At 39.5% G+C, this 23,680-nt stretch overlaps 1 protein-coding gene across 5 annotated transcripts in view; it reads right to left on the bottom strand.

Annotated features, from left to right (window-relative positions):
- The window catches only part of INPP4A (inositol polyphosphate-4-phosphatase type I A), a 104,027-nt gene that overhangs the window by 5,340 nt on the left and 75,007 nt on the right, over positions 1-23,680 (bottom strand). For 4 of the 5 annotated variants that reach the window (XM_081948196.1, XM_081948199.1, XM_081948197.1 and 1 more), the window contains 8 exons: positions 18,656-18,688; positions 17,721-17,893; positions 15,909-16,032; positions 14,501-14,627; positions 13,446-13,586; positions 12,009-12,106; positions 9,957-10,069; positions 5,443-5,597 (listed from right to left, as the gene is read on the bottom strand). In XM_081948196.1, the coding sequence (XP_081804322.1) occupies positions 5,443-5,597; positions 9,957-10,069; positions 12,009-12,106; positions 13,446-13,586; positions 14,501-14,627; positions 15,909-16,032; positions 17,721-17,893; positions 18,656-18,688 (964 nt within the window). Of the gene's footprint in view, positions 1-2,374; positions 2,988-5,442; positions 5,598-9,956; positions 10,070-12,008; positions 12,107-13,445; positions 13,587-14,500; positions 14,628-15,908; positions 16,033-17,720; positions 17,894-18,655; positions 18,689-23,680 lie in introns of those variants that run through there. The other variant, XM_081948198.1, reaches the window with a different exon arrangement.

The following is a 23,680-nucleotide window of genomic DNA, read 5'->3' as shown; positions in this document are numbered from 1 at the left end:
CTGGGAACATATTGGCAATATAACATCACTTCTGGAAGATTTTGGCACAGGAGAAGAAATTTTATCGCAGCATTTTCTATTTGGCTCCGAAATCTATTGCACACTTTTATTCAGCAAGACTGAATTCTATTGTGAAAGCCATTATTATTAGATATACATACATATACATAATTACATAAGTAATTTGAATTCTCAAAATATACTTTCCAAGTCTCCTTCTTTGGTTTCTCTAAACAGGAGATGACAAAGGAAAATGAAAGCTACAGAAGCAGAAGACAAAAGTATACAAACATGACTGAGATATTATTTATTTGTAAGTTGACAATGAAGGACAGCAACATTGAACATGCTCTGAGCATTAACTACAACAGTTTTGTTTCCAATATGCACTGGGATGTCAATTTATAATAACTTGGTCCAATTATCAGTACAAAGGAAATTCTAGTCAAATAAGATTTTAAAATATTGTATTGATTTCCGGGGTATGTTTTGCTGATATTTATTATACAAATATAAATAAAAGACTTTAATTTGCATTATCTTTTATGGATCACACATATTCTTACATTAATAGGTCTAACTGATTTCATTATGTTTTAAATGTATGGGTTAAATAGTCGATTATTTGGTGTAGTTATTGTATGTAGTGACAACTATTTACGTATATATTTGGTTTCAGCATCATTTCTACCACCGGGCATGTTTTAAACAAAACTCTCCAGACTTATGAGGAAATGCATGAAATAAAGATTCATTCATTTCCCGATTTAATAACTTGTGATGTGTTTGCATGTATATATACATACATACACACCCCTATACATAAAAGTCACATACAATTTAAGTCTAAAGCACTCTAGTATATTTAATGCCACAATATAAGGCAGGACAGCTGAGTTTTTCAAACCAGCCCCCCAAATGTATTCCTCCATTTATTTAAATAATTTGTGCACCTCAGTAAGAACTACATTCCCCACAGAGAAAATTCTTACTTGGATGTTTTCCTCGGGGAGCTGGCTATTTGTCAACCCAGCATTACTTCCTTAAATCCAAGATTGCATTTATGTACTGAACTCTCTTGTCTTGAAAAAATAGGTGTGATTGAGAACTCAAGGGCTACTTATATTCATTTGCAAGGCCACACAGATGCATGCAGGGTCAAAGCCTACATTTGGAATAAGTGATCTTGTTGGATAAGCAAAGAAAATGGTGGTATGGAAAAGATTATGATGTGACTGTGCCAAAGAGCATGCTTAGATTTGGCATAAAATGATCAATATATTGCTAACAAATTTGTCAAAGGACTTGTTAGTTACCAAGATGTAACTATTGTGGTTTAATTTAAAAAATAAAATAAAACTGTGTTTCAATTTAAAAATTGAACATTATTGTGTGACATCTACAGGAAGTGTCTCATATTTTCATTATCTACCCTGTTGCTGGCAAGTGAAACAAACATGCAGTATAATTGAGCCCTATATCTTTCACTGCAACAGAATCATATACCTACCAAGAAAGCAGCTACTGTGCTACTCTGTCAAGATCCAAATCAATCCAATCAAGAACACATCTATATCTTATCTTTGCAATACAATTGATATGATGCAACAGATCAGATAAACAGGATGTAGCACAACCAAATATTAAAGAATTTTATTTATAAGCCTTGGAGCTGCTTTTTTAATACCCAATAGTTAGCTGTATCTCTCTATCTATCCATCCATCCATCCATCCATCCATCTATCTATCTATCTTCTATCTATCTCTAGATGTTCCTAAACATACACTGGTGTTATTTATAAATGCTATCGGGATGTTTTGGGTGAATAAATATAATGATAGAAATTAAGATCATTATTACAAATTGAATGATTAGGATTCAGGATATCACTAAAACACATTTGCATCCTTCACATACCTTAAGATTTAAAGTTTAACATTAACCCAAAAGAGCTATTAGTGCATTTTATGCCAATATTTAATGTAAATATTAATTAACATGTGATAGCATTGAATCACACAGATTATAAAAATATTTTTCCAATGATTTGAATGGAATTAGCTGATTGTTAAGCCTACTCTTCCCATATATTCTTTTTTTTTTTTTGATACAGTAAGAAAGTAAACATATAAATATACTGACTCTATATATTGCGTGCAGCATACTGCTTTCAAGTTCATTTTAAAGGGCATAATGTGTTGCAACAGATTTATAAGAAAACGAGCTCCATGGTTTTATGTATTGATTGTAACACTGTAGAAGTGATGCTTATAAATCAAAGTAGAAAGATGCCTTGAACAGATATGTAGATAAATATGTTACAAAGCCCTCCCTTTTCCCCCCTTACCACTTAAATATGAAAAGCAAGACTGACACTTTTTTAGGATATACAAAAACATTAGAAATTTCTTTAGACATAGTTTCTTTTTCTGGATAACAAGAAACATGTGAAACAAAGCTGTATGTAGTTATAAAGAAATGGAGGGGAGGTGGATTTGAATGCCTAAAATAAATGATACAGAAACCAATCTTCAGGTTGAATAAATCGCTGAGGTAACAGGCAGCTGTTGGACTTATATTACAAGCACTGGAAGCTCAATGACAGTGTAAGCACTTAATACAATTCCTTTTCATAAAAGAATCAGATGTGTATTTTACAAGTTTAGTACAATAGAAACAAAATTGTAAGGCATACTAATCATTATTCTTGGCAAACAATGCTATGAGACTTTTTTTGACAAATCGGTACCAGGTGGCAATATATATTCTGGCACTTTACTGGATTTTTGCTTGGTTTATTTTACTTCATTTGCAACGTAATTTAGCCACCAAATATGCAATGCTCAGAAACAGCCACACAATCAGTAAATTGGGGCTTAGAGCTAATAAAGGAATAGAGTAAAGAAGACTGGGATCTAGCCTGAAATCCCGGAGGGGCACCAGGCCACACAAGTTCTTCTGGATGACTACCTCCCGTGTTCCAATACTGTGAAAAGGAAGAGATTTGGGGAGAAAAGAAAAGAAACAAAAAAAAAAACAACCCACAGACATGCAATGTATATATCAAAAGATAAAAAGAGAATCAAGATGGCAAAAGAAAAAAATTGATTCAGGAAGAGGAAAGAAAATAAACTTTGAAAAATTCACAACAGAAAGTAGAATGTGTGAGGATAAAGAATAAGGAAATATGCCAGTTTTTTTCAAAATAATAATAAAAGGCGCAATTACAGAATAAAGAAGAGAGAAAGAGAATAAAAAAGAGAAAATAAGAAAAAATACTGTAGTCTACTGAAAATAAATACATGTATGTCAAACTAGAATGGTTTTCCATGTTCATTTTTCTCATTTGGCTAAGCGATGTTCTATGCGGTTGTGCCATGCTTTCCACATGCTGCAAAGAAAGGGAACTCTGAAAAGCAAACTGAACATGAATAACCATTGTGATATTTGACCCTTTCAAGAATGCTTCAATGCCGGGTATATTGAATTAATTCAACTATTAATGTAGTGAAAATCTTCCCTTGAAGAAGCTAGGTAAAACTTATTTCTTAAAATCCATGGCATTAGTTCAGTGGCTTAAGAACTAAAATAAACCACATAGATATCCTATTTCCCAGCCTAAAATATACTTGAAAAATGGGTGGAGAGCTTAAAAGTTTAAAAAAGTAAATCTATCCACTTTGGTTCCAGATTCTGATTTTAATCACTTTGGTATTTGACGTTTTCAGAAATAAAGATATGGTGGTATGTGTACCAAAAGGCAGGAAATTTTTTTTTTTTGTGAAGAATTAGGTCTGTAAATATCTTAGGCAAGTTAAACTACATGTAGCATTTATTTTGAGGTTTTCAATGAATATTTTAGAAAATTATCATCTATTTAAAAAACATTTTATTAAAAGATGGTAAATTGAAATTCTACAGAAGAAATATTGACTGCTAAACAGCCTTTTTCAAACTCAGATCAACAAGAGTATTCCCTTGCTTCAATTTTAATTTTTGTATTATCAATGCAATGTCTGTATTGCCAGAAAAAAAATGCTTTGTTGTAAAATAATGCCAAAATGTAGCAATTATTTTGCAACAAGCACATAAAACAGAATTCCTACCATTAGGTCTACTGTGTAGCATCATCCACATCAATTCTATAGTTTTCTTTCCTAAATGCTCAAATACAACAACATGATAATTTTTTCTCAGGATAGTATGAGCTGAAAATGTTTGTTGAATACAACTGGTTCTTGATGTGATCCATATTAGATCGCTATGTTAAATTGTAGTGAATGCTATCAGAGGAACAATTAATAAAATGGTAAGAATTAATTTTAAAATACTTTCTCTCATATTAGATATACTATATTCTTAAACTGCTGGCTCAATGTCAAACAATTGCAATTGCACTTTATGGAATTATGTAGTTGCTAGATAGGATTTATGGAATTAGAAAACATTTACTAAAGTAAGATGACATTGCACGTAGGTTTTAAAAATAATAAACCATTGAAGGTTTAGAAAGGGTCAAATAGCAAAAACATATAGAAAGGATAAGATAATTGAACATTTATGAGAGCTTGTGAGAAGACACACAGAACATTTACATTCAGCAAAAGTGAATGTTGAAAGCAGAACTCTATAGTCAAACTATGATTAAACACTAAATCTGGATTTCTTATCCTTTCTTGCTTCATATGTACAACTGGAGCTTTTCAGCAGTACTTGAAATAATGTATTGGATTTTTATTTAAAACAGAAACTGTGAACATGTCAACTGCTTCAGAAAGCAGATTAAACTGACATGACCACAGTATGTCAGCAGGTTGTGATGGATTGTTAGCTGTATCATGAAACATTCATAATGGCAATTCGCTGAAGGGGCAAACCTCTGAGGAGTAAGCATAGGAAACCAATGCAACCTGCAGATGTTTCGCCTTAATTCAGCTAATAATTCTGCATTTTCACTCCCAAGGAAAACAGCAGCCTTGACAATGTTAGTTGTGAAGCTTTCATAGCAGTAAAGCAGAAAGATCTACTTGCTTAGCAATTTCTTCCTTTATATCTCAAGTCCAAGGAGACGGTTTAAATCAGGGGTAGTCAACCTTTTTATACCTACCGCACACTTTTGCATCTCTGTTAGTAGTAAAATTTTCTAACCGCCCACCGGTTCCACAGTAATGGTGATTTATAAAGTAGGGAAGTAACTTTACTTTATAAAATTTATAAAGCAGAGTTACAGCAAACCCCTACCGTCCACCATGAAAGCTGGTAGGGACCTGGTTGACTACCACTGGTTTAAAGGATTTCAGAGTCTGGATCTCAGAGTACTCAGCAATGGCGGTTTTGTGTGTAAAGAAAAAGCTGAATCGTATAGTATTGAATACTCATCTGCAGTTTACAGGGCTCCAGGATTAGAAACAAGTAAGCGCAAGCAAACTAGGTCTTCTTACCTCCTCATGCACTCCAGGGCCTGAGTGAAGACCTGTGGAGCCATTCCATGTTCATGTTGCAGTATGAGACATTGCTCCAGGGTCACCGACATGGCAGTCCGATCCTTGGCACTTTTACAGCTTGTAAACCGAACACCATTTAGTCTGCGGCAAATCTGGGGGTGGGTGGGAAATGCTTGGGATTAGTTCCACTGTAACGCAGGACAAAAATATACATAGCATTACTCCAGGATTACTAGGATAATCTCATTGCTAAAACTGGGATGAGATTAGAATTCAAGAAATGTAGAATTTATAGTCAGTCTTGAATTATTTTAGGTATGATTATGTACTGTCAAATTGTTTTTGACTACTAGCAACCACATCTTTCCCTAGCCTATTCTTTCAAATCTCCGAATAGTGTACTCATCATTACTATAAGTGAGTTCATCCACCTGCATTCATTCATTCATACATACAGTCATACAGTCTATTTCTGGAGGAGAACCTTCCAGATGACAGAGATTATAGCAGAAAAGGTTCACACTTCCTAGTCTGTGCCATCTGACATATCTTAGCTGATGAGACCTGTATCATGCCTTGCTGGTGGTTGCCCTGTTCTTCCTCTTTCCCAGCATTAGTGTCTTTCCGGAAAGCTGGGATTTTACAGAATGTGTGCGAAATAGGAGAATTGGAGCCTGGTCATTTGTGCCTCAGAGTGAGAACTCTGAGATGATTTGTTCAGAAACCCATGATCTGTGTTCTTGGCTGTCCACAGTATTCTCAGGAATCTTCTCCAAAATCAAAGTTTAAGGGTGTCAATACTCTAACCATGTCACTTGTTTAAATCCCAACTTTTGCTTTCATTGAGCGACCCGGGGAATATTATGACTTGCATGACTCTGATCTTTGTAGGTATAGACAAATCACAGCATTTGAATATATTTCTAAGCCTTTCAAGACTGCTCTACCAAATCCTAGTCTGTGGCATATTTCATATCTGCTTGTTCCTTCACTGTTCATGGATGACCCTAAAAAGCAAAAGCTATCCACCACTTCAATATATTCTTCTTCATTTTCCTCCTCCTCCTCTTCTTCTACCTACTGTCATTAGTTTAGTTAGATACAGATTATAGGTATTGGAGGACATGCCATATTTATTGGGGGCGCTGAACAATCCCATCGGTAGAGCCCAGATTGCCTACTTCAGCCATGGAATATGGGTTTTCAAGTGTCAAAATCTACAGAACGGTGGATAAAACTTCATGATGCATGCTCCATCCCTTTTCTATATACATCAATGCCATGCCCAGATTCTTGTAAATTTTTAACTCTCTTGTGAACCTCACTGGTCAGGCTATAGCATTGCAATCCTCAGTGCCCATCATTGCCATCTCTGTGCAGAACAAGGCAACTGGTAACAGCACCCTCAGTAGAAAATGGTCAGGCTTTTTCTAGGGCAGCCAAGCTGGCAACAATGTCAATAGTTTCACAGCATTTTCTTTTTAAATTAGGAGCTGCCAATGAGATACTTCTAACATTTCTTGAGACATCTACAGAAACTACACAATTACAATATATGTAGAGCAGTGACGTGCGGTGACGTTTATGACTGGTGAGGCTGGTGACGTCATCAAACCACGTGGTTGCTCCGATCGCAGGGGCGCAGCCCAAACGGAGAAGTTTCTTCAGCTCCAGCCTCAATCAGCGCAGCCGCGGTCCCCTTCATCTTGCCTCAGGAAGGAGGGGAATGGGACCATGTATGCAGGGGAAGGGGATCGCGGCTCTGCTAATCTGAGGCTGTGCGCTGAGGAGCCGCCTGCACACGTAGTCCCATTCCCCTTGCAAGGATCCCGGGCTCGCCCGATGTAAAAAATGCCTAGGTACCGTGTTTCCCCGAAAATACAACCTGTCCCGCGCTCACTGACCTAGCGGTATCCTGAAAGCGCCAAGTTACAGGAGCCGGGGGTGGGGGGAGCGCCCACGTTGCTTGCCGCCTTCAGTATACCGCTAGGTTGGGGAGTGCCTGCTGCCGCCGCCCGCTGCCGCCCCGCGCCGCCGCCGCCGCCCTATGCCGCCCCGCGCCGCCGCCGCCCTATGCCGCCCCGCGCCGCCGCCGCCTGCTGCCGCCCCGCACCGCCGCCGCCTGCTGCCGCCGCCGCCCCGCGCTGCCTGCCGCGCCACCGCCGCCCCGCGCCGCCGCCGCCCTATGCCGCCCCGCGCCGCCGCCGCCTGCTGCCGCCCCGCGCCGCCGCCGCCTGCTGCCGCCGCCGCCCCGCCTGCCGCCTGCTGCCGCCGCCGCCCCGCCTGCTGCGCCACCGCCGCCCCGTGCCGCCCCGCCGCCGCTGCCCCGCTCCGCTCTGTGCATAACATCCAAACTCCAAAACTTCCAGCATCGGCCGCTCTAGGAGTGCTCTCTATGGTGGGCCGGCTGCTGCCGGACAGAGAGTTTTCCGGACAGAGTCTTCCAGCAGCCGGCCCACCATAGAGAGCACTCCTAGAGCGGCCAATGCTGAAAGTTTTGGAGTTTGGAAGTTATGCGCGGAGCGGTAGCGGGCGGCGGCGGCGCGGGGTGGCAGCGGGCGGCGGCGGCGCGGGGCGGCAGCGGGCGGCGGCGGCGCGGCAGCGGGCGGCGGCAGCGGCGCGGGGCGGCAGCGGGCGGCGGCGGCGCGGGGCGGCAGCGGGCGGCGGCGGCGCGGGGCGGCAGCGGCCGGCGGCGGCGCGGGGCGGCAGCGGCCGGCGGCGGCGCGGGGCGGCAGCGGGCGGCGGCAGCAGGCACTCCCCAACCTAGCAGTATTCCGAAGGCGGCAAGCAACGTGAGCGCTCCCCCCACCCCCGGCTCCTGTAACTTGGCGCTTTCAGGATAACGCTAGGTCAGTGAGTGCGGGACAGGTTGTATTTTCGGGGAAACATGGTACCTAGGCATTTTTTGCATCGGGCGAGCCCGGGATCCTTGCAAGGGGAATGGGACCACGTGTGCAGGAGGCTCCTCAGCGCACAGCCTCAGATTAGCAGAGCCACGATCCCGTTCCCCTGCACACGTGGTCCCATTCCCCTCCTTCCTGAGGCAAGATGAAGGGGACCGCGGCTGCGCTGATTGAGGCTGGAGCTGAGGAGCCTCCTGCACACGTGGTCCCATTCCCCTTGCAAGGATCGCCCGATGTAAAAAATGGTGAGATCGGCACACTTGGGGCTGCTGCTGAGATGTCCAGGGAGGCTAAACCAAGCCGCGCGCCTCTCCCAGCCACTTTCACGGCTTCCTGGAGTAATTCTTTTTTATTTTCATGATGAGAGTGGTGAGGCTCCGCCTCCCCTGCCTCCCCTGACTGCACGTCCCTGATGTAGAGATATATGGAAAGCCAGTTTGGTTTAGTGGTTAAGGCAGGAGACTGTGAGTTCTAGTCCCGCCGTAGCCATGAAAGCCAGCTGGATGACTTTGGGTAAGTTACTCTCAGCCCAACCCATCTCACAGGGTTGTTGTTGTGGGGGAAAATAGAAGGAGGAAGGTGTGTTGAATATGTTAGCCACCTTGAGTTATTTGTAAAAATAATAAAAGTTGGATATACATAATCAAATATTATAATAATCAAATAAATGTACTTTTAACATCAAAATTAACAAGGTAGAAAAAGCATGGCTTCTGGAATTCTTCCCACCTCCTTTATGAACAATAATCATTGGCGTTTTTGCCTTCATCAACCCATAAAGTAATGGGTTGCATCTTCATGTGTATATATGAGTCTGCTCTTTTCCCCAAAGGTTGTGCATATGCATTTCCTATATACATGAGTGTCTATAAACATGTTTCCACTTTTCCTACATTTCTTCTGTATTGTGTTGTGATTTGTGTATATGTACGCAATGCGAAGTACAGAGCAGGCTGCATACATTCCGCTATGAGTCACATGACAGGAGGGAGGGGCCTTAGACTGAAGCCATCACCAGCATTCCAAGGCTTTGCCCATCTGGGTTTCCCATTGGGACAGGCGGGGGAAATCTGCTCAGCAGGCCTCAACCTTACCTAGTCCATTTTCAGACTTAAATCTGTTTTTTACTGGCATCTTCCTCACATCAAATTTAGTCCTGTGCTATTTCCTTTTCAGATAAATCATATAAAATCCTGAAGCCCTTTAAATAAACTCCAGAATTCTGATGAGTTAGAAATATTAAAAATGGTCAAAATCTTAGAAGATTGTAGCCATTTTTAATTTGATTCTATTTTCTGATGCCCAGACTAGATTTATGCCAACAGTGACCAGAACCTAAAATTTTGCTAATCCTGGAGGAAATCATGCCACGACAGAACCAAATGTCAACATTTATTCATTTTTATGTCTATCTTAAAATCAGAAAACTGGAAGGATAATGAGGGTTACTATAATGCTCTGCATCTTTTTGGCCAAGGAAACAACATGGCACAACAAACGAGAACATGCAGGGATCTGCAGCTTTCTGTACTGCTGCTTATTCTGAAGACATAACGTTGTCATGGGAGATAAGTGACAACATACTAAGTTAACTTTGTTAAACCTTACCTCAGCAGCTTGCCAAAGAATATCAACATTCTTATTTTTTCTTGCATGTACATTCTGTCCAAGGAACCTCAACAGTTCAGGCAGGCACGTTTGACTCCGAGATCGAGGTAGACCTGAAGAAAAAATAAATAAACACAACTCAACAAAGGCCCGATAGCATTTTTTTTCATCTGAGAATGAATAGGTTATGTTTAGCAGCAGACAGTTATTGTCATGACTGCATCTCTCCTATCCAAGCATCATTATATGACAGCCTGACATTAGCAATCGGGAGGAGAGGGGATATTTGAATGTAAGGAGAAAGGCGGGGGAGGATGGAAGCTTGTGAGAATCTTCAGCCAGCCCTGGTCAACTATCAGTATGCAGAGCTGGGAACCAACAACCTGTTTCCTAAACATTATAAAGTTAAAGGTTCCCCTCACACATATGTGCTAGTCGTTCCCGACTCTAGAGGGAGGTGCTCATCTCCGTTTCAAAGCCGAAAAGCCAGCACTGTCCGAAGACATCTCCATGGTCATGTGGCTGTATGCCAAAGGCACACGGAACACTGTTACAATCCCACCAAAGGTGGTTCCTATTTTTCTACTTGCGTTTTTACATGCTTTCGAACTGCTAGGTTGGCAGAAGCTGGGACAAATGACAGGAGCTGACTTCGTTACTCACTCAGGAACTGGGACTATACATAATAGGAATTCAGAAGCCATTCTTACACATCACATCAACTGATGTGTTGCATCTGATATGGTGAGCTCCATGAAAATCGATATTTTTTTTTAATAAAATGTGTTAGTTGGAAAAAGTACTACTAGATTCCTTCAGATTTTTGGGAACTGCCTATGAAGGTCACGAGCACTCTTTTGTAATGGTTGCACTTCCCTTTTAAGGGAGCACATAGGAAAAAGAGGTTTGGTAAAAGGTAAGCAGCAATAGTGAAAGGGGAGGTCTGGTATTCTAAACTGTTAAGTTCCTTGAACAATATTTCTAAAATTAATATGAATATCCCTTTTCCTATCCACAACTGAGCATAGAATTGATTTAGTCTCATGAATGTGCTGGCATCATCATTGCAGGAATCAGGCCGCCAGCTATTTAAAACAAAAAAAGTAGCAAATAAAACTAGTGTTATACTTCTTCATTTCAATAAGTAGAAGGACTTGAAAAAGGTACTCAAACACCATGGCTGTCAAAGTGACCTACAAAAATCAGAATCATGCAGGCCATTGTATTCTCCATAAAAGTGAAAGTTGGACTATGAAGAAGTAGAAGAAGAAGATTGGTGCTTTTAAATTTTGGTGTTGGTGAATACTCTTGAGAATATCATGGGCAATCAAGAAAACAAACTACCAGATCATTGAATAAATCAACCCTGAGTTCTCACTCAAGACATACTTGACAAGGCTCATATTATCCTACACTGGACATTATGAGAAGCATTAGAGCTTTCTGAAGAAGGCTGTAATGCTGGGAAAAGTGAAGGAAAGAGGCAAGGATGACCATCAGCGAATTAGGTGGACACCATTACTGTGGCAATAAGTGCAGCACTGGATAAACTGAAAGACCAGGTTAGGGATAGAAACTATCAGGGGTGTCAAACTGGCAGCTCATGGGCCAAATGCATCTGGCACAGGCCACACCTACCCCGATTCCCCAAAAAAGGGGGGGATATCACAAAACATCTTAATGTGAGGCCACAAGTTTGACATCCATAGGACAGATTGTCATGGAAAATATTTATGTGGTCACTAAGCAATGAGTTGATGATGCATATCAATCAATCAACTTCAATTGGAATTGCATTTTTTTTCTCTTAGCATCTATATGTGCCCATGGCCACACAACCACTTCCATATCAGGGTTTAGGGACTGTCCACAGGAGGTTGATACTGTTCCATTTTACTAAACCCAACTCAAAACATTAACTGAGATTAAAGAAACCTCAATGTATTCGGGAGACATAGCTGATTGATTTTCAATTGTTTTGTTATCATATAAAAGCAGATCTTTTCTTGATTTAAATTGTTTTGAATATAAATATCTGTAATTTACACTTACAGTCTTCAGGCAAAACTTCTTTGAACTGTTCAAAGTAGGAATTCAACCGTACTAAGCTTTCCATGTTAATAATTTCCTGCAAGGAGGTATCGCCAAACCTTTAAAAATTTAAAGGGCCATATTAATAGATCTTCCAAACAAAAGATGAGACATTCTGCAAGCTTTCAAATTGTTCTTTTCATTTCAGTTATTAATATTTTAGCACTTGCCTTAAACATAGTACAGACAAGGTAACTCATTTATTCAAGTGTTTTTAAATAGATTTTAGAAATTATTGTGATACTAATTTTAATTACTCTATGTTTACTTATTCTATAGTTTTATAAGAACTTTGCCCTCAAATTCAGTAGTAAAATGCTGAAGTAGATTAATAAATAAATGCCATAGACTCTGCATGTATTGTCGGATTGATTTCTACTAATAATATAAAGGAACAGATACTCCATTTAATAGCTTGTTTACTGTTTCCTTAATAAAAGTAGTTTCCTTAACATAAGGAGATCCAAATACAGACTCTGACACAATGTTATTAAAGCCATCAAAGCAATACAATAGATTCTCCTATCTTAGGTTTTGCTATAGCTCTTTTGAAGTGGCAAGCACCAGATATTAGACTCTTCAGGGTTTCTGATTCAAAAGGCAAAAGGAGTCTGGCACATATATAAGAACACTTTAAAGCAGCTGTTACTTTCCTGGATTGCATGGTTGCTCTTTATAGCTGAGAAACAATCTTGGCAAAAAGACATCTTATTTATTCTCCATAAGCATTACATAGGCATCCATTTCTTATTCAGTCACTAAGTTGTGGCAGACTCCTTACAATCCTGTGGAGTACAGCACACCAGGCCTCCCCGTCCTCCACTATCTCCATGCATGCTCCAAATCACATGTTGCCTTTTGAATATGGATACTGCATGATCTAGATAATGTTGTAAATGCCTCAAGGTATTCCATGAAGCCAAGCTTGCATCTAATCTTAAATATAGCAATAGCATTTAGACTTATATACCGCTTTAAAGCGCTTTACATCCCTCTCTAAGCGGCTTACAGAGTCAGCATATTGCCCCCAGCAACCTGGGTCCTCATTTTACCCACCTTGGAAGGATGAAAGGCTGAGTCAACCTTGAGCCTGATGGGATTTGAACTGGCAAATTGGTGCAGCCGGCAGCCAGAAGAGTTAGCCTACAGTACTGCACTCTAACCACTGCACCACCATATAACCATATAACATCAGCAGACTATAAAGTGTAGAAATCTATGTAGTACACATATAAGTACTGATTCCACAAAAGTTTTCATGTCATTCAACTTCTTCCTGAGCTATCCTTTAAATAACCTCTTGGAAATTCATTCAGTATATATTTAGGAGGAAAACCATTTCCTCTGTCATCTATTAAACATGAAAGATTAGAAAAGAGAATGTATAGGTGTATGTACTTTTCTGCTAAAGTTTGCTGTTCATTGATTCCCACGTTGAAAAGTACTGGTTGAACTCTCAGCAACATGCCACTCTGGATTTCACGAGGCAAGGCATCGAACAAGGTGCTTGGTAGTGGAATCCTCACATTAAATCCATCCCTAATTTAGACAAGAAATGTGAAGCTAATCAAGCAATAGTAATATTTTCAGAAAAGCCCCTTTAAAAAAATTTAAGGCATACTGTATGTTGCTATCTAGGAGATTGCTAACAGTAACTAAAATCAAAACTCTAAGCATCTCCATTCTTGGCAGTTTTCAGAAAGCAATGGAAAATACAGTATAATAGGAGAATCTAAAGACCTGACTCGAATGTCATATCAGTCCAAGAGGCTAAGCTTAATAAACCATGTTGCACAAGAAAAGCCCATTGATATAATCAACCTATTAATTAGCACTTTGCTCAAAATGAGTGGATACATTAACTACCACAATACTATAGTTACATGTGCCCAGACAAGGTCAAATTAGGCCAACTTCAATCTACATGAAAACTCACTTCTTGTCCTCCTTTGATTATTATAACATGAATTTCCTAACTCTTTCTGGTTGGTTTGTTTGTTTGTTTGTTGGTTGGTTGGTTAGTAATACAAAACTGGAAGGAATAGGCTATATCATACTGGCTGGGAAATTCTTGAAGTGTACATCTCTTAGAGTTGCTGAGGTTAAGAAATTCTGGACTAGATATATGCTAGTTCTGTGTGAGAAGACTACATTTCCTCCTCAGAATTTGTTCTCTTCTTGCATACAGTACCAATAAATGTTATATTTATTCCTTGTACAAATCCTTATCCGAGAGCTTCATTCATAATATAAAAAAATGATAGCATGGCTTGCATTTTTATCTTAAGTAAAACAGATGGTCAGTTATGTTTATAAGTTGAACAAGAGTAACACATTGGTATAAACAACGCACTAATTAGCACATGTTCTAAAATATTCCTTATTAGGGAACACATTTCTCCTTTCTTTTTCTTTCCCAACCTCTCTTCTCCATTCCCACTGCAATTTTTTACCGATTTCCTGTAATGACTGGCAGCATATCAGCAGAAGCACCGGAAGTGGCCTGAGTTACTTTAAACGTTACATTTCTCAAGTCCATTATTCCCACACTCATATCTTCTAGCATAGCCAGTTCTTCTCCTAAATGAAAAAAATGAAGACAATATTAGTAAGATTACAAAAATATATGTTTACATTTATTGCCAACTAAAATAAAATAGTCTTTGAGGCAAGCTAAAGGCCCAGTGATTCTGAATAGGTTTGTTTAGTTTTCTTGAAAACAGGAGATAATGTATGGGATTTTCTTTTCAATTTTCTTAGTTAACTTGTATCTCTGGAATTCCCTAAAGCGGGGTTCCTCAAACCCCAGTCCATGGACTGGCACCAGTCCACAGCATGCCAGAAACCAAGCCATGCAAACAAGTGAAGCCCCATCCGCGCACTGCAGGCAGCACACGAAACCATGTCCTCTCCGGTCCGCGGAAAAAATCTGTTTTCATGGAACCAGTCTCTGATGGCCAAAAAGTTGGGGGCCAAAGCCCTAAAGTATCTCTCCAAGAACTAACCAAGTTTGAGCTGCTTAGATTCTGAACCCAGATAAGGATGAGCTATGGCTGCTGTTCACACTTTAATTGCAATACAACAATCCTACAGCCTAACAGGAACTAGCCATGCTTCTGGCTCCAACATCATACCCTCATACTAATATGGGTTGCATCACTAGTGAGATGAGTGGCATATACATTTAATAAATAAATATAATAAAGATGTCAGTGCACTGATAGCTAACAAGGAGGCATTCCTCTGCAGACTTTATGCCAGCACCATAAGCAGAAATGAAGCCATCGAAAATTGCTTCGGTTAGTCAGATCAGCGGCATGTAAATTTAATAAATAAATGAATAAATCCAATTTCTGAAACAACTCGTAAGTTTGGATTGACATTTCAACTTTAATGTCTTCATTTTGCCAAGGCTTTCAGCTGGAAGGAGTTGCCATTATTTGAGATAATGTAATCCAACTAAAATTAATTTCAACAAATCCAAATATTTAGGTACACTCCAACAGAAAGTTTTACATTCTAAAAGGCAGCTGGTGTGTTCAAATTTGTTTGTCCTGCTGAACAACTCTTCTGAAATTGCTCTTCTGTTGCTTGAGGAACTTATCAGTACACACCAAGCTCATTACAGTTTCTGAATTTGGATCCTGTCCATAATTATCACAAGCAACTTTGATTTTTAGTTGCATTGGATTCTGTTGACTAATTTAAAATTTAATTGTACGTCATGGTTTGATTCTAAACCTACCTAGAGCCTTTTTATGTTTGAATAACAAGACCTACATTATCTATGCATATTTCATTAAGTGTAACACTTCAAGGAATTAATAACTCTGCATGCTTTCCCCATGCAATGTTCTTTACCGTAAGTACTTAAAAGGCTTTCAAATTGGGCCAGCAGACCAATGGTATACAGCTGCCTCAGGAATCCATTATCGTGCAGGCAGTTCCTCAGCTTGATAATGAAACCACAGATCAGGGCTGTAAGCTGCAGGAAAGAATACAAAAAGAAATTAATTGAAGATACTTGCCAAGGTTTCTCAAGCTTACTCAGCCAGTACTAATATGGCAGATTGCTTCTGAATGGATGCATCATAAAGGTCATTAGACTTCACTGCAATCTGAAGACAGAATTGCAATTGTTTTTCACGCTATCAGTTTTATTGCACTTTTTGTTATGTTCATCCATCAGTGCCTCTAGTAACTGCTATTAGGGATTCAGAACTGGGAGATTCAATTCCTCTGTGCCACCATTTGAAACTCAGCACAAATACTTATCCAACCTTTGCAGTCAGCATCATTTTATTAAATTATGCTTTAATAGATCTGCAAATGACTGTTAAAAGCTTGTCCACCTAATATTATTACTGAAAAATATGATTGAAGACTTTCAGCATTTGGTCAACTTTGCCAAAATGGTAAATGGGTATCAGGAAGCAATATTCTATAGATAGGATGTCACCATTCAGTGCTGGAAGCCTAAATTAACAGCTTCTAAAAGGATAACCCCAAAGTAAAGTCTTGGAGGAGTTATTAAAATCCAGATGGCCTAGCAGTCCTTTAGGTATACAATTCCCAAATGCCCTTGCTGATTGGAAGCAGATTAGAACTCAGTGCCATTATTGTAAGATTTTCTGGTTAGTTCTATATATTTGGTGCCAAATAATACTGCATGTAATCATCTTGCACCAAGGCTTCAGAACAGTTTCAAAAGCAGGCCAATATGTGATATCCCTACTATGACCATACTTTTTTGGGAAACAATAAAGGTAAAATCTGACAAGGGGCAAATATGAAAGAAGTTTGTAAAGGAAAAAAAATGTTTATTTTTATAACTTTGCTTTACAAAGGAAAACGCAGTAGCAAAACCAAAAGAAATTTTATGAAGATGCATATTCTAATAAAAAACGTCTCAAATTAAACACTACATCTACATTTATTTTAAAGAGACAATTCAGTTGCCACATTTTTCACAGGAATATGAAAGTCTGTGCATTAAGGGGTACCATTTATACAGTAAAAGTTAAATGAGCAAAATAAGAGATGGCACAGTGGTTAGAATGCAGTATTGCAGGCAAACTCTGGCCACAGCTTAGAATTTGATCCTGATCAGCTCGAGGCTGACTCAGCCTTCCATTCTTCTGAGGTAGGTAAAATGAGGACCCAGGTTATTGGGGGCAACATCCTGATATTGTAAAACACTCAGAATATGCTTGTAAAGCACTATGGAGCAATATATGTCTAAGTGCTACTGCTATAAAAGACAAAAGTGAGTTTTTGAAAAGTAAGTCTAAAGTACAGCTTTCTTATTATAAAGTGTCGTCCTTTGTAATAAAGGACATGGGACTCTAAATATCCCAAAGGTTTATCACTGCAGAAGAGAATTCTGTGACTGTGTTATCTGGCTCCAAAATTGCTACAGTGCCCTAGGCCAGTGTTTCCCAACCTTGGCAACTTGAAGATGTCTGGACTTCAACTCCCAGAATTCCCCAGCCAGCATTCGCTGGCTGGGGAATTCTGGGAGTTGAAGTCCAGACATCTTCAAGTTGCCAAGGTTGGGAAACACTGCCCTAGGCGATCACTATCCCCTTTTGAGTCTAATCACTGTTTTCAAAACGCTAAACCTCCAAGCACAAATCCCAAAATCCAAAACATACATTCCATGTTCTTGCTTACAGTTTGGCAAAAGACCACATCCCTCCGGTATTGAAGGCTTAAGCAAAGAGCTATGGTGGGGGCACTGTCCTGCATTAAAAGAAAGACCATTGCTTTCTTTGCTTTGTCACTCATCATGGCCACACATTCTGTGAGTGTTGTTAGCAGAGGATAAAGAGCCTCACTCCATTCACCTGCAGGCCAGAAAAGAGAAGAGAGAGCAATGATAAGGCAGGCACTTCTGTATGTTTATGCATTTGGCTTTTAAGTACAATTTAAAATCACTTGAAAGCATCTAAGAATTCCAAGACTGCACATATCCCAGTCTCAGTCATGATCTATCAGCTGCGTTCAAACATCATAGGTAGGTAGGTAGGTAGCAGTGGTGGGTTGCAGCCGGTACGCCTCGGTACGGGCATACCGGAGCCAGCCCGGAGCACCTCATGGAACGGTATCCGGAGCACCGGATACCGTTCCAGGATGGTGCTCCAGAGGGCCACCCAAGATCCTTACCGGCCTTTTAAGTAGTCGTTGCTTCCGTGCACGGCACATACAGCGCCTGTGCAATGCTCCGCTGAGCAGCTGGAGCATCATGGAGGCTCGCAGAGGCGAGCCGGGCCCGTTCCAACCATACCGGTTGGAACGGGATCCGGAACCCACCACTGATAGGTAGGTAGGTAGATAGACAGACAGACAGATACAGTAGATATAGTTTAGACCTAGTGATCATCAACTCAAGATACTATTATCCATAGTTTATTTTGTGAGAAAGAGGCTCTCTCTCTCTCTCTCTCTCTCCTTCCCTCTCTCTTCCTCCCTCTCCCTCACTCCCTCAAAAGTCAATATAGTAGAAACTTTACGATCAGCAAAAGATGTTAGTATTCAATTAAGAGAATCATTCTCCCCCAAGTTTTTCAAGTACGAATACAATGAATGGAGGGGGAAAATATACATACCTGGGTTGGATTCTTCAGGAGTAGGACTGCAATCTGCATAAAAATGGAGGTGTAACATGCATGATTAAGGGGCAGCAACACATTTTAAATATAAGCAACTGAAATGCTTAGCACAAGCAGTCTCAAATATTTGGGGAGGGGGGTATCAATTTATACAGGAATGGGCCATCTATGGTTGTAGGGATGCACATCAGTGGTGGGTTCCTACCTGTTCGGCCCAGTTCGGCTTTGTGCATGCGCAGAAGCAAAAATTCATTCAAACTGGTAGTACTTTGGCGGCTTGGGTCACTGGAACCGGCAGCGACCCAGGCCTGCCACACCCCTGAACCGGTTCTCTCCGTGGCACTGTAGGCACCGCTATTTTGTTTTTTGCTTCTGCGCATGCACAAAGCAATTTTTATTGCATTTATGGTCAAATGTACACACGAGCACCGAACCAGCAGCAATGCCAGCAGCAACCCACCGCTGATGCACATGTCCTGAAACTTTTTTCAAAAGCCTTCTGCAAAAAATCCATGTTAAAAACAATATATCACAACTGTAGAGAAAGGCAAAGGAGAAGATAATTAGCACAGAGGGGGGGGGATGGTTTGTGAGAAAAACAGCAAATCAATGACTCAACTCATGTCGCTTCTAGTCTTGTCCACTGTTTGAATAAGCTCATTCATCGCTGACATGCAGCCTCCTATAAATTTCTTGCAATGAAAGAAAACACATGGTTGCTTCTTCTTGCTGTAGCCTCTTTCAAGATCCTCTTTTCTGCTTAAAACACACTATACCCTGCTGCCAAAATCCCTGCGCTACCAATTCACAGAAGCACCTAGAAACTAGGAAAAATGCAGGTATATCATTTTGGGTTTTATGTAGTACAACCTACAGAGTTTGAGCCATCAGCTTGCATTAGAAGCCACTAGATAGAATAGCAGAATACCAACTATTTGGAGTCTACCAAATAACCCAAATATGCAGAAATAGATTTTAAAGGTGTGCCCCTGAAATATTTAATGTGTAAGGTTAAAAATGTGAAGAATAAATATGGTGGTGGTGAAGAAAATTCACCAGAAAGATTGAAAGCAAACTTTCTTGGAAGTGTCAATTCAGTAACAAATTCCCATTTCACTTCAAATAGCTCTCATTCAGGCTCTATTGAACAGTACAACTGGAAACCCATCACATTATTTCTTCCAGCTTTTATGTATTTTACACTCTTATCCAATGTTAAAAAAATATTTACAACTTTCAGCAAGAAACACATTTATGGAAATGTATTAATACGGTTTAATTGATTTTATTGTCTGTTCTTTAACATTTTTAATAATATTTAATCTCACTATACCAAGTTTATTGATGGAGGCTGGTGAAAGCAAAAATCTGTTGGTTTGCGGCAGACAAACTAGAATCTGTGCTTAAAGTGCATTCATAAAAAATACTATTATTCCATTATCTTCCCTATCTTCTTTTAAAATTTTTAGCTTTTTATAAGTTTAGTATGTGGTCAAATTACAAGGCAATTAAATCATTCTAACATAGGCAACTCTAACTATGAAGATTGGAGTGATTTATAAGTTTATAGTTTGCTGAAATTTTTGTCTCAAAATGTGCACGTTTTTTTTAATGCAATTAATAGGATCCAAACTCTGTCACTGTGAAAGTTGGACCATGAGGAAGGTTGAGTGCCAAAGAATTGAAGCCTTTGAACTCTGGTGCTGGAGAGGACTCCTGCGAGTCCCTTGGACTGCAAGGCGATCAAATCGGTTAGTCCTAGAGGTGATCAACCCTGACTGCTCTTTAGAAAGCCAGATCCTGAAGATGAAACTTAAATATTTTGGCCACCTAATGAGAAAGAAGGACTCACTGGAGAAGAGCCTAATACTGGGAACAATTGAGGGCAAAAGAAGAAGGGGACTGGACAACAGAGAATGAGGTGGCTGGATGGAGTCACTGAAGCAGTTGGTGTGAGCTTAAATGGACTCTGGGAGATGGTAGAGAACAGGAAGGCCTGGAGGAATGTTATCCAGGAGGTTGCAGTGGGTTGGACACGACTTTGTGACTAACAACAACAAACTGTCACATAACAGACAAACTTAACTCCAGCAGAATGTACTTGCCCATTATATACTTCCCTGTCTCCTCTTCTGTTCCCTTGAACTATGATTCCAAAGCTCTAAAATTAGTTTACACCAAGAAAATAAAAGCCTAATGTTTAAGTGATAATAATCCACCAGAATCAAATCACCGAAGTAGGTGGTACTCGATCCCAATCTACCACGCTGAACCAGTGCATGTGATTTCCGGTTTACTTGTAGAGTTGTTTTTAGTCCTCCGGTGGCTTCAGGGAAGCCTTCTGAATGTCCCTGAAGCCTCCGGAGGGCCTCCGAGGGGGTGGGGGAGGCTGTTTTTGCCCTCCCCAGGCTCCTATAAAGCCTCTGGAGCCTGGGGAGGGTGAAAAAATCATGCAAAAAATGGGGGGAGCACCTCCCATGTGCGCATGCGCACTGGATGGGGTCGCATGTTGCATTATGGGTGCGGCACACCCGTCCACAATCCCCCTGCGCTTCCCCCCTTATGGCACGCGAGCCAAAAAAGGTTCGCCATTGCTGTTCTATACCATGATAGACAGGCAGGCACATAGATAGCAAATATTATATGACAAGTTCCTTAGGGTTGTTCTATGGATGGAGAATGGAGGTGAGGACAGGTGCAAGAAATTCAGGTTGGAACTTTATATGATGGAAAACCATTAAGGTGAGCATCTTATCATCTTCTCTCAAAAGATTTTTAATGAAGTGATTGCATAAAGGTTCGGCTGTCACTTGCTAGAGCAGGAAAACATTCCACAAGTGACATTGCATTATACATTTAGCATTGGAAAATATTGTTAGAGAGAGAGAGAGAGAGAGGAACAAAGCTATGTTAGTTTACGTCGATTCCAACCACTGAATTTAATTTTGCAATTTTATAGCATACCTGCAACTAGAATAGAAATAGTATTCTAATAATAGGCAACATTAAAAACTTATAAAATGTTTATTGTTCTAATGATTCTGCAGTCATGCTGATTTTTACAATTTCATATTATAAGCATTTCACTCCTATGCAATTTCACACTTTAAAAAAATCCTACACAGTTTAAAACATGATTATGCATTCTCTTCCTAATCTTCTCACTGGTGTGTTTTTAAAAATAAATACTGCCTACCATGACTTCAGTTGTGTAAATAATCAAGTTAAAAATATCCTGGCTTAGAATGTGATGTTACTCTAATATTTTAGTGTGCATTGATTATAGCTTAAAATACTTATTGGGGGAAAAGCTTTAAATCTTTATACACATTAAATGTGTATGTGACACTATCAATCCATTGTTTCATTTGTTATCAAACAGGGCAGTATCAGGAAATATTTGATGTAAAAATATTCGATGATCTAATACTGTACACATGATATTGCTCTAGTTGGGTGAGATTCTTTTCCTTATTACCCATCTAGTATATGAGATTTTTCTTAGAAATTGCCTTTATTAATCTGATGTCATCATTGGATTATGCCTATATTTTGCACAGCTTCACAATAAAATCAGAATGTGTATTAAAAATTTAATATAGTAACTATTTGCACATTAATACACTATTCCATACATAATACATTATTCATTCTTTTACTTTGCTAGTGTTTAACATACCAGCTTAAAATAGTTACTAGAATTCTGAACAAATCATACAAGTCCTGTTCTATATTAATAAATTAAAAGAGACATCTCAGCTATTTCACATAATAATGCAATTTTACTATTTTAAATAATAATTTATTGTGAAATCACAAACATAAAAAACTATCATAAGGAAACATAATGAAGAGACAATATAAGACTATAGGTGTTGTAAAAATTATTTTGAAATGTCAAGCAAGCACATGGACTATAATACATTCTTACTCTACATTCTGAAACATTATATATTTATATATAATGTTATGTATTATTCATATTCCAGTATGAACATACTCTGCACTACTTATAGAATATGACCAGCAATTAGGAAAGTAGATTTGCAGATGATCACAGCTTTAGAATAATACTAGTGCTTTTGTAACAAGTGCTATTAATGGAGGAATCTTTAAATGTGTTTTAAATATTATTTAATATTTAAAGGTTTGTATGCAAAAAGTTAAATACCTTTGAGCAAACTGTATGTTTCAGAAAGTCTCTAAGTAAGTTGATACAGCCTCTACCTACCCAGTACAAAATTAGAAATGGCATATTTCTGCAAATGTAAGTATACATTTAGTTTTTATGCGCATTTGTTTCTCTTTGCATTTTCCCGATTGTCCCTTGCAGTACTCTTGTAGCTCACAATATTCTTAAATCTCCTTGCATGTGTTGTATTTGGAGATCTTCCCATCGATTTTCAAAACATTTCAAAGTATGAGAATTCCAGATCAATAGCTTTGATCAGGGATTCCTAAACTTTTGAATACAATGATCTGTATTTGCATCATACCTTAATCTGGAACTGCTACACGTAGTATTGGCGTAAAAGAATCTTTCCCAAAGTGGTGTCCTCTAGTTATCTTACATTTCAAGTCCCATAACACCCAGCAAAAAATCCAAGAGCCATGTCTGACGTGGGAATTACAGACGTTTGTCTGCACATCTCAGGGAAGGCTCACTTAAAGAATCAAATTAATTAAAGAAATGCTTAGATGGTAGTTTACACTCTAGAATGAGTCTTGAGTGAGACTAGAGTCACAAAACTCACATACAAATCCTGCCCTGTGGACTGCAAAAATGTTCCTCTTCCAAAGAAGAGAAAAACCACATATCCTTTACTTTCCCAAAAGGGCAAATACCTACAGGTATTTGATATACCTATAGGGCAGTATTGGCGAACCTTTTCGGCACTGAGTGCTGAAACGGGAGCGCACACATGCACCTGTGGGAGCACTGGAAACTGGAAGAACAGTTCCTTGGTGCGCATGTGCGTGCCAGGAAGCTGAGCTTCCAGCTTCTGGCGTGCACATACGTGC

Source organism: Natrix helvetica (assembly GCF_964273705.1).
Source record: "Natrix helvetica genome assembly, chromosome: 3".
Lineage (NCBI taxonomy): Eukaryota > Metazoa > Chordata > Lepidosauria > Squamata > Natricidae > Natrix > Natrix helvetica.
Note: the sequence above shows the minus strand (reverse complement) of the source record. Positions and strands in the feature narration are given on the sequence as shown.